The following is a 16,399-nucleotide window of genomic DNA, read 5'->3' on the forward strand; positions in this document are numbered from 1 at the left end:
TTTTCTGTAATCTTGGGGGGAAAAAAAAGAAGCCACACTTTTTCATCAAGTCAGCCTGAAATGTTACATACTCTGCAAAACACTTCATGAGTTCTCCTGCTCCATGGCTCACTTTGTTTATCCCGTTCCGAAACTGCTTTAATGTGCATGACAAATGATTGAACTACCGTTTCCAGGCACTTTCCTGAATCTAAGCACAGGACAAATTCTAACAAAGTGAGTGCTCTCTCGTGGGGATGCAGGGAGAAGGATGGAGCCATGAAAGATTAATGGCAGCAGCTGTTTGAGCCACTAAACTCCAAGAGCCGCATCACTCATCAACAGTGAATGTGAGGGAAGGAGCAGTGACAGGGAAAGACCGAGCTCTTCATGGGCTATCAGCAATACTGCCTCTGATCACATTTTACCCTCCATTACATGTATGATGCTCGTCTGAGTGATTTGAGCTCCTAGTCTAGCCGTCCCAATATCCTGCCATTTACTTGTGGACGCTGGTTGGACGTTTCCTAGGCAACACGCTGATACCTTTAACCCCTGTTCTGCGCTGGTTCCGCTGTCTAAAAGAGGATGCATTAGGCACATAATCCTGGTAAATGGAAGCTGGTGGGTCTGTGTCATTTAAGGGGCTTTGTTCTTGAAAAGCATGCCCACCTTGGCAGGAAGGAGGCTGCCCGTCCATCTGTAGCCGTTCTCCCAGCCTGCACGTCAAAATCTCGCTCCCCACCAGGGTGAATCCGGGGTGACAGCGATAGCGGATAATATCACCTGAGATGCAAGAGAAAGAGAGTCGCAATGATTAAGCGTCCATTTAATTAGGTGGGACAGTGAACCTCCTTGGTTTTAATGGAGATAGATGTCACAGATATGGGTTTGATGCATATATTTTAATGTTAAACTTGAAGAGGTTGATAATTGAGCTGTAAAACAGCAGCGTTTGCAGCCCTGTCTAATAAATTGCTTGTATTGGCTTTGCATGAAAACCCCGCCACCATCGCCTATCTAAAAATAATCACGCGTAAGCACCTGGAAAACATCAAACGTATGACGCACTGAAGCTTTCCTATGTGGAGAGGCATTCCAATGCACTGCCAGTGTCTAGGCAACAGGGCAAAGTGAATCTCCTTTACAGTATTGGTTTAATTTCTATAGCACCAGAAATGCCAGGTTTGATTATTCGTGCCAACATGGCTGTGGGTGAAACACTTGTGTTACAAACGGGTTTTGTTCAGGGTACTAATTTAGTAGTCATGTTGGCATTGAGGGCAGATGACAGTTGGCTGGAATAAGTGGAGAGGAAATATAAATTTTTTTTTGCAAGGAACATGTGAATATATTATAATAGATGCTTTACCAGTGCCTGATCTGTTTTGAAAAACTCTTAATGGAGAAATTCCCCCCAAAACGGAAATGCTGTCATGATTCATGTGTCCTAATGTTGTTCCAAACATTTGATTTCCTTCTTTGGAGCACAAAAGATGACGTTCAGAAGAACTGTTTTTGTCTGTACAGAGAAAGTCGATGGGGTCCAAAACAACAATGTACCCTATTCACTTTCTTTGTATAGACAAAAAAGACATTTCTCAAATGGCTTCTCTTGTGTTTGGCTGAAGAAAGAAAGTCACACATGTTTGGAACAACATGAGGGCACATAAATCATGGCAGAGTTTTCATATTTGGGGGGAACAATTCCAAACGAGAATGGTAACAGGTAGCTCTCTCCAGGTACTAGAGACAAGCAAACAGACAGAGAAATGTTATTAAAGTGCCACTATATTTATACTCTTCGGGAGCCAGTCTACAAATGGCTTACTTTATATAAAATGGGATAGGAGAACACCGAAAAACAAATACACACTTCTGGACCTCAAGCCAACCTGAACAGAATCAGAACCATTTTTATAAACAATAGCAATAGCATGTGTTCATACCTATCTCCAACTCATTATCTTCCATCAGGATATCGGAGTTTGCCACTTCTGGCGGAGGCTGGCAGACTCGTAACTGGTATGCTGCAAAAGAAGAGGGCGAAAGATGTGTTTACAAAGATCTGAGGAGATTTAAGAGATTCAAATCTCTCAAAAAGTAACGAAAAGTATATATAAAAGCAAGAAATATTTGTATTTAGCATTTGTGCATTATTAATCCATGTATTTATCTTTACAAAGTTATTTCTAAATGTTTTCTTTGCCCCACCCCATACCCCTTCTCAAAATAGTTTCTAAAGGAGCTGCAGAAAAAGATAGTGTATACAGCGCTGAACACATTAATACTCAGAATTAGTCATTTAGTCATTCCCACTCATTACAGGATATATTAAAATAATGTTTTATATTTTATAACATTTTTGCATACTTGCAGTCACATTTACTTATGTTCAGCATTTTTTTTGTCAGTAAAATCATTCATTCAATAGGCGAAAGATCTGCTCATGCAGATTCAAAGCACTGATCAACAGGAAGATGCTTGGTTTTGAAAGACTTCTTTGAGAACTGTGCTTCATATACCATTAAACTGAAATGTGACCACACCTTATGTTTTTGCATGTGTGGCCAAACTTGATATGTGGCATTAACACATGACAGGACAATGAGCCAATCACAGTGACATGAAAACACTTTTTACCCCTTATACATTTATGCCATTGTAAGAAGGCAAATAAGATGCTACACCCTTTTGAACAGACAAATATTGATATAAATAATATGTAATATATTTTATAATACTACTCCATTTCTGTTGGTACAGCCCATTATTTTCTCATTGAAATCTTTTGCCTCCTCTGAAAAAAACGCCCTGGTGAAATGTGACATTCGGCACAGTTGTGTTGGCTCCTAGTCAGTACTAATGACAGAGGAACCTTCCGTGACCAATAACGATTAAGTAGGGTGACACTGAGGTGCATGGAAGGGTGACTATCACTGCACTACGGGCCGCTCTGCGATGTTAGCACAGAGCGTTATCAATCGCTTCCATCTGACAGCATATACACACGCTAGCAAGTGAGCGTGTCACAGTCGTTGTAAACGCCAAGAACAAAACGACCCACATAATGAGCGAATCACTTAAGAAGAGAAGGAATTAACCGAACATTTATCCGGCTCTGGATTGCATGAGTAATGCATTTGTTGTGCGAGTACAACAGTGCTGAGGCCCTTCCCTTTGCAATGTATAGATAGCCACGAGTGTTGATGATAATTACCGAGTAGCTTTGCACAGCGTAATTGGCGAGTTAATTATTCTGGTGTTAATGAAAACTGCGAATGCAACAGAATCTCGATGCAGTCAAGCTGCTTGGAATTTTGACATGAAGCCATAATTGTAGAGACTTCACACTGATTAAGATGGATATCAGAAACCTTTGAGCTCTTCGCTTTGAGGACACCATGAACTGAGTCTTCCATCATGAGATGGAAGATTTTGGCTTTGTCTTCTCTTGCCAAGTTGAGGTTTCAGAAGGCGGAGTTGGAAACACACTAATTAACTATTGAAGCCCACTTAGCATGTGGCTCCTTCTCTGTTTGCTTCCTGACGGGTTTCCTGTTGTGTTTTGGAGTAAGTGGCCAAAATGGAAAGGCAACAAAAGAGGCAGCCCAGAGAGATTAGGGTGGACGCTCTGATCAGCAGCCATGTGGCTGAAGACACTATACTTCCCTACAAGAGGTTATTCAAGTGGGTGTGAAAAAGGAGGGAAAAAACCAACAGAGGGTTATGATTTAACCAACCGCCCCCTCCCCAACACACACTAAATTTATTCAATTACAAACCTTCTTTGTTGTTGTCTGGAGTTTTTCTTTGATGAATCAGGGACCGGGGAGGTGGAAATAGATAGTGTGTGAGTGTGCTTACGTCTGAGAGCCATTAGAATGAGACTTCAGAATTAAGTTGTTAAAATGGGCTATTTGGCGCTTCTCTAACTCAGAGATGCCTCTTTGATGTCCTTGGTGTCTGGACGGAATATTGAGTAAAGCCTCACTAATAAACCTGAGTGAATTTGAAGGGCATGATCTCTGGATTTGAGAGCCCATTCTGAGCTCATAATCATATTCCATAGATTCCTGTCTAAGCTGCTTTGGCTAGATTGGCTTTAAAACACTAGAGGATGCGACATCAGAGAGCAGATTGGCAGACTCGACAGAGCCCTAAAATGATTAGATAACATACTAAATACTAGATGAATATTTGAGTTTAATGGATGGTAATTTTGACTAATTCATATCAAAGCAGTTGGTGGAAATAAAGTTTGTCTTTCAGGCTCTGTGTCCCATTTACTCAGAATCAAATGGAATCAAAGCTAAACTCATTATGATGGACCGGGGTATTCCCAGGGCAAATCTGAGTAAATATAGATGATCAACTTTCTCTTTGTTATGTATGCGCATCACAGACTAAAATATCTGCAGATGGAAAATGTATCTGCAGTTCAATCCATGAAAGACAGGTCGAGAAACAATTTGCTCTGGAGCATAAAGCAACTTTAAGGACAGGATGGAAGAAAGCAGTGTGAATATTCTTCAAAATCTTTGCCTTTGTGTTACACAGCAAAAAGAAAGTTATACGTTTTTAAAATGAGCATGAGTAAAAAAAATGATTTAGAGAAACAAAATGGAAAATATACAAACTAGACTAATCAGCGAGCATTATAGACAACCTTGAGATGGTTGGTGTGACGCACATTCTGAAATGGTCATTTTCTTTCAATGCATCTCAGGTGACAGCTGACACGGGCCAAGGATCAATATGAAAGCATGTAATAAACTATAAATACTAGTCAGCAGCCTGCCTCAAATCAATATGATCAGTGCATATGTAAGCCACTTTAAATGCCTGGTAGGGACTGAAATTACACAGTGATGACATATTTATTGAATCAAACCGGTTTTAAACAGACTGGTAAAACATGTCTATGCATTCAACCTGAAGTGGCATCTCACCATGGTAGCTAAGCACAAAGAAACCACTTCCACTGAAGTCACTGTGGAACTTGATGAGGATCTGATTGGATGTGCTGTAGACAGACTCCAGGGCTGTGTTACCACTGAATTGACCGATCTGGGGCGAACTCTGGTCAGGACCATCCCTGCAAAAAACAGAAATGAAGCGAGATTTACAAACCTACATCCAGAATGACTGATCTCGTGACTTAGACCTAGCTCAACTTATGTAATGGGCTTGGAAACAAAGTTGTTTCAGCACAAAACCCACCTGCAATCTACTATAAATGAAGCCTTAGTGTTAAAATTAAGTCATAGCCACTCTTTTCAGTACAAGTACACATCTTTTCTAGAAAAATTAAGCTCATTATACATTCTGCCTTGAATTGGCACAGTTATTGTTGGCGGTAAATGGAACTTGTTAAACGTTTTTTCTGTTGATCGTGGCAACATGTAGTAATTCATTAAATTATGAATTAAAACAAAATGGAAAAAAAGCTTTATAAGTGGGAATACCATTAAATATACTTTCTGCATTTAAAGCAGGGTCTAAAAAAAAAACATAGTAAGTGCAAATTCATTTTTTTTGTGGTCCAAAACACCCAGTAAGGATTTGCAGTTACACATAGAGTAAATAAATTAAACATTTTATGACTCATCTCCACTGCGCTTTATCACTTAAAATTGCTTTATGAATCTTAAGTCCCTAAAACATGACTTTAACCTAGTGGTCCAGCAAAATAATGACTCTGCAATTACACTGAGAGTAAATAAACTATGTGCTTCATAGTTTAAGACTGATTTCTGCTGCAGTACATCGCTGAACGCTGCTTTTATGAGCCATATTGTCTTAAATGGGGCTTTAAGCGGAGACAGCAATATTTTCCCTATTATTGACTTCAAGAAAAAGCGAGAAGCGCATTCCAAAACAGCCAGTTATTTCTCTGTGTCTTGTAGTTTATTAAGCTAACTTCATGCCATATCTGCTGCTGTCTTTACATTAGGCCAGCCCAGCAGAAATGCATAAAGTCTTTGTTTCTTACATGAACGATAGAGCTGGACTAATGAACCAGAAGACACTGCTTTATCTAGGTCACCTATGATGCATGAGATGGTCACTAGTAGCAGCACACTGAGGAACCGACGGAGCACCCAGAGAGAGAAATACAGAAGCTTGTTCGCAAGTTTGTTTCGCAAATTTTAGTAGAGCACGTTGTCAAGCACTTTTTGGGACAGACTGTAGCACTGCAACATGAAACATAAATGCAATCGTAATTGCAGATTGTACAGAGCAAAAAAGTAAGAAAAATGCAATAATAATGTAACCTCTATCTGTGGTAAAAATGCATTATTTAACACATTTAACGGTGAGTGTAGGTTATGCAGAATCTATTAATAAATAAAAGTACCCTCTGGAATTTTTCTTAAACAAGAGGGACCTCTGATGTGAAAAGTGAACAGCTGACATTAATTACTGAATTTATCCTGGGTTTCTTTCAATGCATTATTCTATCTCCCCCGCAACTGGGTGTCACAACGATGTGAAAGACAATTAGTCAAAAGTCTCTGGTCTTCTGAACATCCAATTGGCCTTAACTAACTCTGTAAGGACACAAAATCAGGCTAAAGCCTGCTGTTATCTGTGACTTTGTCTCTCAGAATCATATATCTAATAATAGATATATGCCAAAACTTTTAAAAGTTGCATGCTGTGTTACAAAAGTCGCTTACATTCGGAAGCCTAGAAGAATTTAAAGTATAAAATCTGTATTGTTGTTTAATTATTCCTCATATTAAGCCTGCCAAACCTCAAGAGATGTTTCTTCTTGTTTGAAGACACACACTCCCTTTGGAGTCTAAAACACCAAAACAAATGGGCTTAATTTCCATGAGGAGGCCAAAACCAATAGCTACAGAAAGCAAATAAAATGAAGTATACCCAATTAGCAAAAAGTCTTTCCTGAAAGGTTAAAGAGACAAAGCTCAGAAGGGAAATTATGCACAACTGTTACAAAAAGCTGCAGAAAGTCATTTATGCCCACAAACCAAACATATGCAAACTTTTGAACATGATAATTAAGGTAAACTGAAGGTGAAGTGTACATTTTTCTTAATATAATAAGATGATAAGAAAAATCTGTATGCTTATATGAAAATTCTTTTTTTGAGTAATTATAATATGAAGACATACTAATGATAAATAGAACGAAAACATTTTTTTTTAATCTACACTGAAATATTAAATCTGTATCTAAACATAGATTTAAATAGTTAGCTAATGTGCAGTTTGGTGGCACCTCTAGAATCATCCAAGACCAGACAAAGTCAAACAAAACAAGTGTGAAGTTTCCATTTTCGTAACAAGATACCACATTAGGGACCCCAGAAGCGAAACAGAATTGAATTCTGAAAATTGTCTCCTGACTTGAGGAACTGTGCAAAGGCAATTTCTATAACTACTTTTCAAATGGAGAGATACTGAGATGCCTAACCAAGCAAATGAGATGGCAGGTAGTCCTAAAAGTGTTCTGTGGAGATTTAAAGGACGATTTCCTTCCACAGACATGAAAAAGTGTGCTTAGAGGCTTTTCGGAGGAACGGTCTTGCACACACGAGTGAGTGTCTTACATTGAAGGACGTTTGGAGTGTGGTCACAAATGGCTCTCAGTTCTTGTGGCTCTTTCATCTGCATGTGCAGTCCCATCTCTCTTACTTCTTCAGCACTATTATAATTTAGCACACACTGATGAGCTTTAACTGATTCCTAATAAGGTCATCATGACATGTGTCAAATATTCCCTATGAGAGTTTACCACACAGTGATGTAGTCGTAGATGGGTTCAGTGCTGAGGACAGTGAAGTTGATGTAGATGCCGTTTCCAGGGGGCACCCGGACACTCCACACACAGTCCTGGAAGTTGGGGTATTCATTTGGGTGACCCGGTGAGAAGATGGTGCCGTTCATGGAAGTGATGTTTCCACCACACAGTGCTTTTGGGGAGACAGAAAATAAGTTAATTTAAGGTACACATGGCTGGTTTTATATCAGTGAGGGTGACATGGCTAGATTACATGATCTAATGAATGTCTCCACACTTTATATTTCTTTATATTTTTAGTGTTCCTGTAGCTCAATTGGTAGAGCACTGTGCTGTCGAGTGCAAGGTTGGGGGTTCGAATCCCCGGGAACACATGATAGGTAAAAATTGATAGCCTGAATGCACTGTTAGTCGCTTTGGATAAAAGCGTCTGCTAAATGCATGACTTTAAATTAAATTTTATATTGGTAAACCCCAGAATAAATTAATATCAGGTGAAAAATACTATGAAAACTGCACTTAATAAAAGGTATCAGAAAAAGAAACATTATTTTTATAACATGATTCTGCATCCACACTACAACTGTGTGATATACAGTATACTGAATATTCATGAAATAGTTGCATTGTTTTTCTGCTAAAATAAAATAAAGTAGCACCATGAATATTGCGATGATTTTAACATACATTTCATTTGGTTAAGAAGTTTACTTTATGATTCTTCCTCACTTTGATATCACTGATGTAAAAATCAGTAGCAAAAACAATTTCCGTGCTCCAGTGAATCACATTGTCCATTTCAATGAATCAAATAAAATCACTGATTCGTGTCATCCCTGAAAAATATATATGGAAGTCTCTGTTTGAAAAAATGTTTCTGTTAAATATATCTAGGCAAATATCGCTGTTAGTTACATCTTCATTCAAAACATGCCTAGATTCTTTATTTTATAAACATTTGGGAATCTACTTTAACAACAATGGCTTTATTTTCTATTTAAAAATTATTTGTCAATTTTAAGACATTTCAGAACAAATCTGCCAGTTCCAATCTCAGCCAACAGATGTCAGAACAGAGTCCAAGGCTGCTTCATGTCGACTAACAGAAGCTGGCGAAACAAGAACAAAATGACCTAGTGCATCTTTAAAGGTTTTATCTCCTGAAGTTCATCTCATAGCTGTGATCGCTCTGTTTGACATCACCTCACTGTGCTCTGGGAAATAATGTGGATTAGTGAGCCATTGAGAATTTGTTCTCACCATAGAGATGTGTGGCGCTGTTTAACATCACGCATCATCTAGTAATATTGTTGAGATAAGGCAATAAATCTCACTCGTGAGCTTGGTATTATCTCATCAGCTGTAAGCAACTGATGACACTTTCATAATAACTTACAGTGAGCAGTTGCATGCGTGAAGCACTAAGGTCATTCAATTTCAATAGTGAATAAATCTGGTGCATAAAGAATTTTAATATTATCCACCTTCACAGCGTGGTATAGGGTTGTTCCAGTTTCTGCTGATTCCATGGAGGCATGTTAAAGAGGTCTCGCCAATGAGAGAGTAACCAGGTAAGCACTCGAAAGACACCGTCATGCCCACGCTAAAGTCACTGCCTATTACGATACCATTCCTGAAAGGTCGGGGGTCAGGACAGCTCTGCAGCTGATAGGCTGAAGAAAAACAAACAATTGAGGAGGATGAATGCAAATAACTCAATAATAAGACACCTAATGGATCGTGGGAAATGTTCAAAGTCTTACCTTGGTATGTAATATGAAATCCAGGTTTATTCTGGGAATAGTCGCTGTGAAAGAAGAAGCTGGTTTCATGGGTGGTGCTGAAGAGCGACTCGGGAACTTGCGGCCCACTGAACCTGTCAATCACTGTACCAGTCTCACTAGGCCCGCTTCGGATCTCCAGGTAGTCGTGGATTGCCTCGGTGGAGAAGTTCAGGAATTGCACGTGGATTCCTTAACATGTTGACCACAGTAAGTGACACTGATAAAGACCTAGAGTCACTAAATTCTGTAGTTCACTCCTACACAGTTTAATGACATGCACGTACCGAAGCCAATGGGAAGGGTGACCGTCCAAGTGCAATCCAGACCACTTGGGTAGTTGCCAGGAAAACCAGGGCTCAGAATTACTCTACTAACCTCTGTCATGGCTCCACCACACTGAGCTGTGAATATACAGATAAAGATTTACTTGTTATACAGCAAAAATGAAAGAGCTCCTGTAAACCAGAAAAAAAAAAATCCTTGTGCATGTGATCTCACTTGGCCAATAAAGCTTGTTTGACTCTGAGAAGATGGGCGTCAGACTGCTAAATGACTGTAGCAGATCAAAAGTAGTGTAAAATCTGCAGTTGGCAAGAGAAATCCCATTTACATATATTACGTCAAGTCCCTTGTGTTTAGTCCTTAACATTTCATTTACTCTTAGATTAAACTGTTGCTTAAAAAAAAGAAAGAAAGAGTCAAAATAGAGGAGCAGAGAAGCACTTAAACAGAAATAAACATTTTGGAATAAAATAAATTCTGATCTGCAGTCTATTAGCTTGGCACAAAAACAAAAGCTATTGTCTCTTACAGAGGCATGAGCAACATGATAAAAAGCACCAACACTTCTGGGGTTTAAAGTCGTGATTGCAACAGTTTTATGTAGGTCACAGCTAATAGTCCTGGATGTGAGGTCTAGTTTTGGCACAGGAGAGCTGGACAATGTTGCTGCATATATCAGAAGTAGAAACTTCCTTCCAACTTCTTTCAAACAGGATGCAAAGGGAATTGGGCAGGTCAACGGATAGCCAACTCAAACATGAGCCAAAGCAATATAAAAGATAAACAAGGTGCCCTTGATCAGTGATGAACTGATCTGAGGAAAAAGACCAAAGACCAAAAACTTGGTCTTGTAGGAAAGCCTGCTGGCCACACTGCTGGCTATAAATGGGATAGGATGATGCAGTGGAAGGGAAAGAAATGTCTGGCCCATCAGCTTGGCATTTTACAAGGAGAAGAGTTACAGACGGGCAAAATATCAGCTGTACTAAGGGATACTCTGGCCCCTTTGTTTAGCCAAGATTTTAAGTTTTTTTTTCCTTCTAAATATATGTTTGTGAACAATGACTGTAACCAAAGTCCCTTTAAGGCAAGTCACGTCACTAAGCGGCCATCTTTGAAACACCTTTCGGGCATGCAAGTGCAGCTCCTATCACTTTGAGTGGGGAAACATCGAATTCTCGAAAACCGTTCACTAAGCTTACAATTAAATTTTATATTTGAAATTACCAATGAAATCTGTCAACCACTGTGTCATAAAAGTTGTTTCTTTTGCTCAGATATTGTTATAAAAAGCTTTTTTTTTTCAGGCTAGATCAGCCAGTACGCATGCTCAGTCCTGAGTGCACATCTCAGGAGTAACCCCAGAGTGCAGTCTGGACGATGGGGCGGGGCGACACTTCGAGGCGGAGCGACACGTGTCGCCCCGCCCATATTTGTTTTCCCCGCCTTTGACATTTTCATCCGAGCCAGCAGGGGGCAGTTTGTGTTGAAACAAACAGAACGGTGGCAACTACAGCAGCAGAGTAATAACGCTATTCCGTTGATTGCTTGAGGTGAGTAAAAGTGGTTGTGTAAATATCTTATAATATGAAATGCGATGTTCGATCATTTATTTATCCATGGTACGTTCAATTTGAATAATTTTTGTTAATAATTGTTATAAATTGCTCATTTTATTGTTCTTTGTGGATTGTAACAGTACACTCTGTACATGGCTTTAGTTCATAGGTTCGATTTTACAGAGGTATGGCATCACATTTGTCAAGTTATTTGAACAGACATGCATGATTTTTGTGTGTATATTATTATTATTATTATTTTTCAGGATGACATGATCAGGAGGTGGTGGTGTTCTGTTCTCCTGGACAGCTTTACTCCGCAAATGTATGTAGCTGTTTGAATGTTGCTACATGAAACATTACTCTGTACTATATCTAGCAATATACAATATACATCTTGACATTTGTTCTTTTAGAGCTCATCCACTGAGGGGAGGAACTTCACCATTCACCATGTCTTCAGGCAGAGTCCAGCAAAGCAGGTTATTTGTGCACATACATTCATTAAGAACTAATAATTACATATGTGTGTACATGCAGAGGTATTTTAGTTATTACAGCTACATAGTTGTTCAGATATGAAATTGGTATTATGTACAAGTACTATATTGGTCAATACTGTGGATTATTTAATATATAACTATCAGTTAACATCAGCATCAAAGACATTTAAAAAAAATTCAGCTTAATTCATTTTCAGACAGCAGCAAGTTTTTTAAATAACTAAAGTTTGCGATCTAATGTGGATTTTGTTCACCATATAAGATAGAAATATTTATATTCAATGTAAAAGATCTTCATGTGGATCATGCATACAAATATATACAAATATCTCACTGGATTATTACAATTAATGGCAAAATGAATGTGTGGAAATGTAAACTAATATATCCTACTGACACACAACAGCAAAAGATATAAATAATTGGCTTAAAACAGTTTTTTTTCAATGTGAAAATACTAACACTAATACTTCTGCACAGTACTGTATATATTAACATTTTATTAGTGTTATTATAAAAGAATGAGTATGCAGTTGTGACAACAATCTATAGAGTTTTTAATGAGAGTTTTAAAGCAAGGTTGTCTGTATTCAGTGTTTATATAATGTTTAATAACTTTTATATACATATATAAATAAACCTATGTATGTTTTTGATTCAACAGCTTCCACTGGAAATCCTCAGGGAAGTTATTTTGTCGGCGGGTGACTCTGCATATTTGACACTTTCTCTGATTTGCAGATGGTTTCGGGATGTGCTCCGAAGTTTTTCGGAAAGCGGCACAGTTTGCCTGGCTAGACAGTAAGATTTCCCCGTTTAATGCTCATTCTCCAATTGAATTTTGTAGTAGAAGGCTGTTAAACTTTTTTTGTATTATTATTATTATCTTTCCTGTATTTTGTCTTTACACTATAAGTTGTGGCCAACTGGAAGAATTGTCCTCCTGTCTCCTGACCGGAACGAGTTCAGACGGATGTACAGCATCAGGGAATGCTTTAACCCACCAGGGTAAAGGGAAGAGACCGGCGTGGTGATCTTCTGGGCTTTTGTTTACACAGGATTTTGTTCCAAGGACTGTTTTTTTTTTTTTTTGCGGCATGAAACACATTTGTGTGTTAAGTTCATTGAAGGGAAATAGAGAATGGGCTGAGATCAACTGGTTTTGATTATTAATTGATGTAATTTAAAGTTAAACTTTGCACTGTATAATGTTTTAATAAAAAAGCTATGGAAAACACGTGCATGACAACAGGTTTCAGTCATTTACATCAGTCTATCATTCTTTAAGGTTTCTCATATTTGATGATAACATGATTTGCTATGCATTGCTCATAATGGATTTTTAGTTTAGTTGTGACAGGATTGTGAGGATTAATGAGGTTTTCAGTAGTGCAGTTCAGAAAACAAATAACAGAAAGTAACAAGTGTTTTGGGGCAAGTTCTTTAGAACCTGTATAGTTCCTTCCTTGCAAAAAGTAACCATGGATTTATTGTAGTAAAAATATTTGTTGGCACATTAATTACTGTGAGCTGTAATTATAAAAACACCATAGTTTTACTATAGTTACTGTAGCAGAACCATAGTAAATTTTCGTAGGGGCCAAGGGAATGTTCAGAATATTATTGGTGACGTTCAGAGACTGGTGACAATTTGTTACACACACGACACACACACACACACACACATATATATATATATATATATATATATATATATATATATATATATACACACACACACACACACACATATATGTATGTATATATTATTTGAATATATAAATCAAGGTACTCCATGACTATCTACATAACCATACTTCGCATAATATTGCCGTGTCATTTTCAAACCAGCAAGTAATGCCGAGGTAGCGTCTACACTACAGCCATTGAGGGAGTAGACCATTTATTTTTATTCTGTTCGTCGTAATCCAAAACTCTTTGTATTTATACGGGATGTTGTGGAAATGCAACAATAAATGCAAAAACACAACATGTATATTCACTTTTTAATTTATATTAAACGTTTATTCATCTTAGTGTCTACTTCCGCATTCCAATCCTGCTAATAGCGTCATAATTCTCTATACCAATAAGCTGTAAAATCGTCACTCATCTGTACACCAATAAGCTCATCTTAATCATAAACCAATAACCGCTGAGGTGGGCGGGGCGACACGTGTCGCTCCGCCCCAACGTGTCGCCCCGCCCCATCATCCAGACTGCACTCTGGGATACTTGCATCTCAGAGCACCGACTGTTTATATAGCAACGGGGACTTCTAACGGAAGCTGCAGTAACACACTGACTTTACTGAATAGTGATTGGCTCTTTCATTCAGAAGGCGTGGCTTCCTGCGATTGAGCAGTCATATTAAGCGTTGCATTTTTCCCTGTTCAAAACGATTCAAGTGTCACGTCTTGGGTATTCTATAGTCTTAGCTGTATCTTCCCTAAAATAACAGCAAGAATAAAACAATTCACAGATTATTACGTTGTTGAAAAACAAGTGTATCTAAATGCTTTACTGGTCATGTTTGTGTTAAAAAAAGCTTGATATTTATTTGGAAAAAGGTTTTGGCAGTGACAAAAAATTTACACATGTAACTCAGGCTAAGAGATGTCTTTGCCCTCTGAGTTGAGCAGAAAGCACCCGGAAAGGAGTGTTAAAAAAGTCTTGCATTCAGAATGTGTACGAGCAGCTGGGTGGTAAATTATTAAGATGGGTATTTCAGAATTTTCAGCTTGGCTGAGGCCAAAACAGTTGAAAAATGAATGCAAACACTGAAACGTAAAAGCTCTAGTTGGCTTTCACTTTAAAAACGGCCCCATAAATAAACACCAGATAATCCATCACAATATTCTATAGTGTGATCGAAAACTCTGCCACACTCTGCATTTTAGGAATGGAATTAAATAAAACCTGCTGGGACAGGAGAAGAATTTAGGTGGAGATGATGAATCAAACTTCAGGCTAAACTCACATAACCCATCCTACAGCCTTTTATTCAACTGCTGATGAAAGGGAATCTGAAACTGAGAAACACAATCTTCCACAATCCATTTCATAAGACCTTACCGAGGCAAAGAGGTACTGGATAATTCCACCTTCTCACTGGTCCAGGCATACATGTGATATGAGCATTTCCCTAGATGAAAACAAAACAGATCAATATTTTCAAATCATAAATACTGTGCTCGCAGGAATATATGACAAAGCTGTTTACGAAGAAGTGATCAATGCAAAAAATAAGTCTGTTTTAAACTACACACAGGCCTCACCTGTAAAGAATATCCTTGCTCACACTGGAACATGACAACATCTCCCACCATGTATCGATCCCCTACTTTAATCCCATAGGTTGGAGTCTGAGGCTCTGGACATGTATCTAGGCCAATAGCTGTAAACACACAAAACCGCTGCAATAATCTGATTTATAAAAAAAAATAAAAAATCCACATAATAACACTGACAGCTGCTGTGTGCAAAAGACTTTAGGTTGCCGAACTCCTAAAAGGATGTATTTCAGCAAGCCTGTGAGGATTTGGTGTGCTGGTATATGAAAACATGGTTAGAAGGACTGTTTTCTGGCTAATTATTTTATGGATGTAAATCTGGCTCTGTTTTGTGTGGAACAGGTGTCTCTCTCTGGCTCAGCACCTGAAGCCATACAGATCATTTTCCCAAATTCTTGTATAAAAATATATCTATTGGCTGGGACCTCCTCTTTTTTCATTGCCATTCTCCCCTTTGATTTCTATCTGTTGTATCTATCTATCCATTCATCCGTCACTGCCTCTTGGGTCTGTCTAGCTATTGTGTCTGTCTATTTAGGTCTATCTGCCATTTGTCCATCCATCCATCCATCCATCCATCCATACATCCACAAGTCTGTCTTTCTATTGTGTCTATCTATTGTGCCTATCTATCTGCTAACTATCCCTCCTCCATTTTTTATCTGTCCATCCATGTCTATTTGTCCACCCATCCATCCATCAGTCCATTTGTCCATCCATGTCCATTTGTCTGTCCATCCATCCCTCAATCCATCTATCCATCCATCTTTCTATTGTGTCTATCTAATGTACATGTCTTTCTGACATTTTTCCGTCCATCCATCCATCCGCGAGTCTTTATATCGTATCTATCTATTGTGCTTGTTTGTCATTTGTCCCTCTATCCATCCTTTTATCTATTCATATCTGTCATTTGTCCCTACATCCATCTACCAGTCTTTCTATTGTGCCTGTCTATCGGCAATTTGTAAATCCATCCATCCATCCTATACATCCATCTGTCTGTCTTTCTATTGTGCCTGTCTATCTGCCATTTGTCCAGCCATCTGTCCATATGTCTGTCCGTCTATCCATCCATTTATCCGTGACTCTCTTTCTATTGTGCCTTTCTATTGTCCATCCAACTATGGTCCATCTATCCATCTATTTGTCCATCCATCCACCCATATTTTAATTTGTCTATCCATCTATCCATTCATTAATTCATTCAATACACATTACGTGCACA

The 16,399-nt window shown here is 38.4% G+C and overlaps 1 protein-coding gene and 1 long non-coding RNA gene across 3 annotated transcripts in view; one reads left to right on the forward strand and one right to left on the reverse strand.

The window, feature by feature from the left end:
* The window catches only part of csmd3b (CUB and Sushi multiple domains 3b), a 403,590-nt gene that overhangs the window by 58,865 nt on the left and 328,326 nt on the right, over positions 1-16,399 (reverse strand). Inside the window, exons 38-46 of one of the 2 annotated variants that reach the window (XM_052583645.1) lie at positions 15,157-15,275; positions 14,954-15,023; positions 9,819-9,935; positions 9,514-9,723; positions 9,235-9,423; positions 7,745-7,922; positions 4,932-5,077; positions 1,929-2,009; positions 652-765 (exon numbers count right to left, since the gene is read on the reverse strand). In XM_052583645.1, the coding sequence (XP_052439605.1) occupies positions 652-765; positions 1,929-2,009; positions 4,932-5,077; positions 7,745-7,922; positions 9,235-9,423; positions 9,514-9,723; positions 9,819-9,935; positions 14,954-15,023; positions 15,157-15,275 (1,224 nt within the window). Of the gene's footprint in view, positions 1-651; positions 766-1,928; positions 2,010-4,931; positions 5,078-7,744; positions 7,923-9,234; positions 9,724-9,818; positions 9,936-14,953; positions 15,024-15,156; positions 15,276-16,399 lie in introns of both variants that reach the window. The other variant, XM_052583646.1, reaches the window with a different exon arrangement.
* Positions 11,171-13,115, forward strand: LOC127978761 (uncharacterized). The gene is made up of 4 exons (XR_008158630.1): positions 11,171-11,700; positions 11,792-11,857; positions 12,543-12,679; positions 12,795-13,115. It is a non-coding gene; the product is annotated as an uncharacterized LOC127978761 (long non-coding RNA).

Source organism: Carassius gibelio, chromosome B19, assembly GCF_023724105.1.
Source record: "Carassius gibelio isolate Cgi1373 ecotype wild population from Czech Republic chromosome B19, carGib1.2-hapl.c, whole genome shotgun sequence".
NCBI classification, from domain to species: domain Eukaryota; kingdom Metazoa; phylum Chordata; class Actinopteri; order Cypriniformes; family Cyprinidae; genus Carassius; species Carassius gibelio.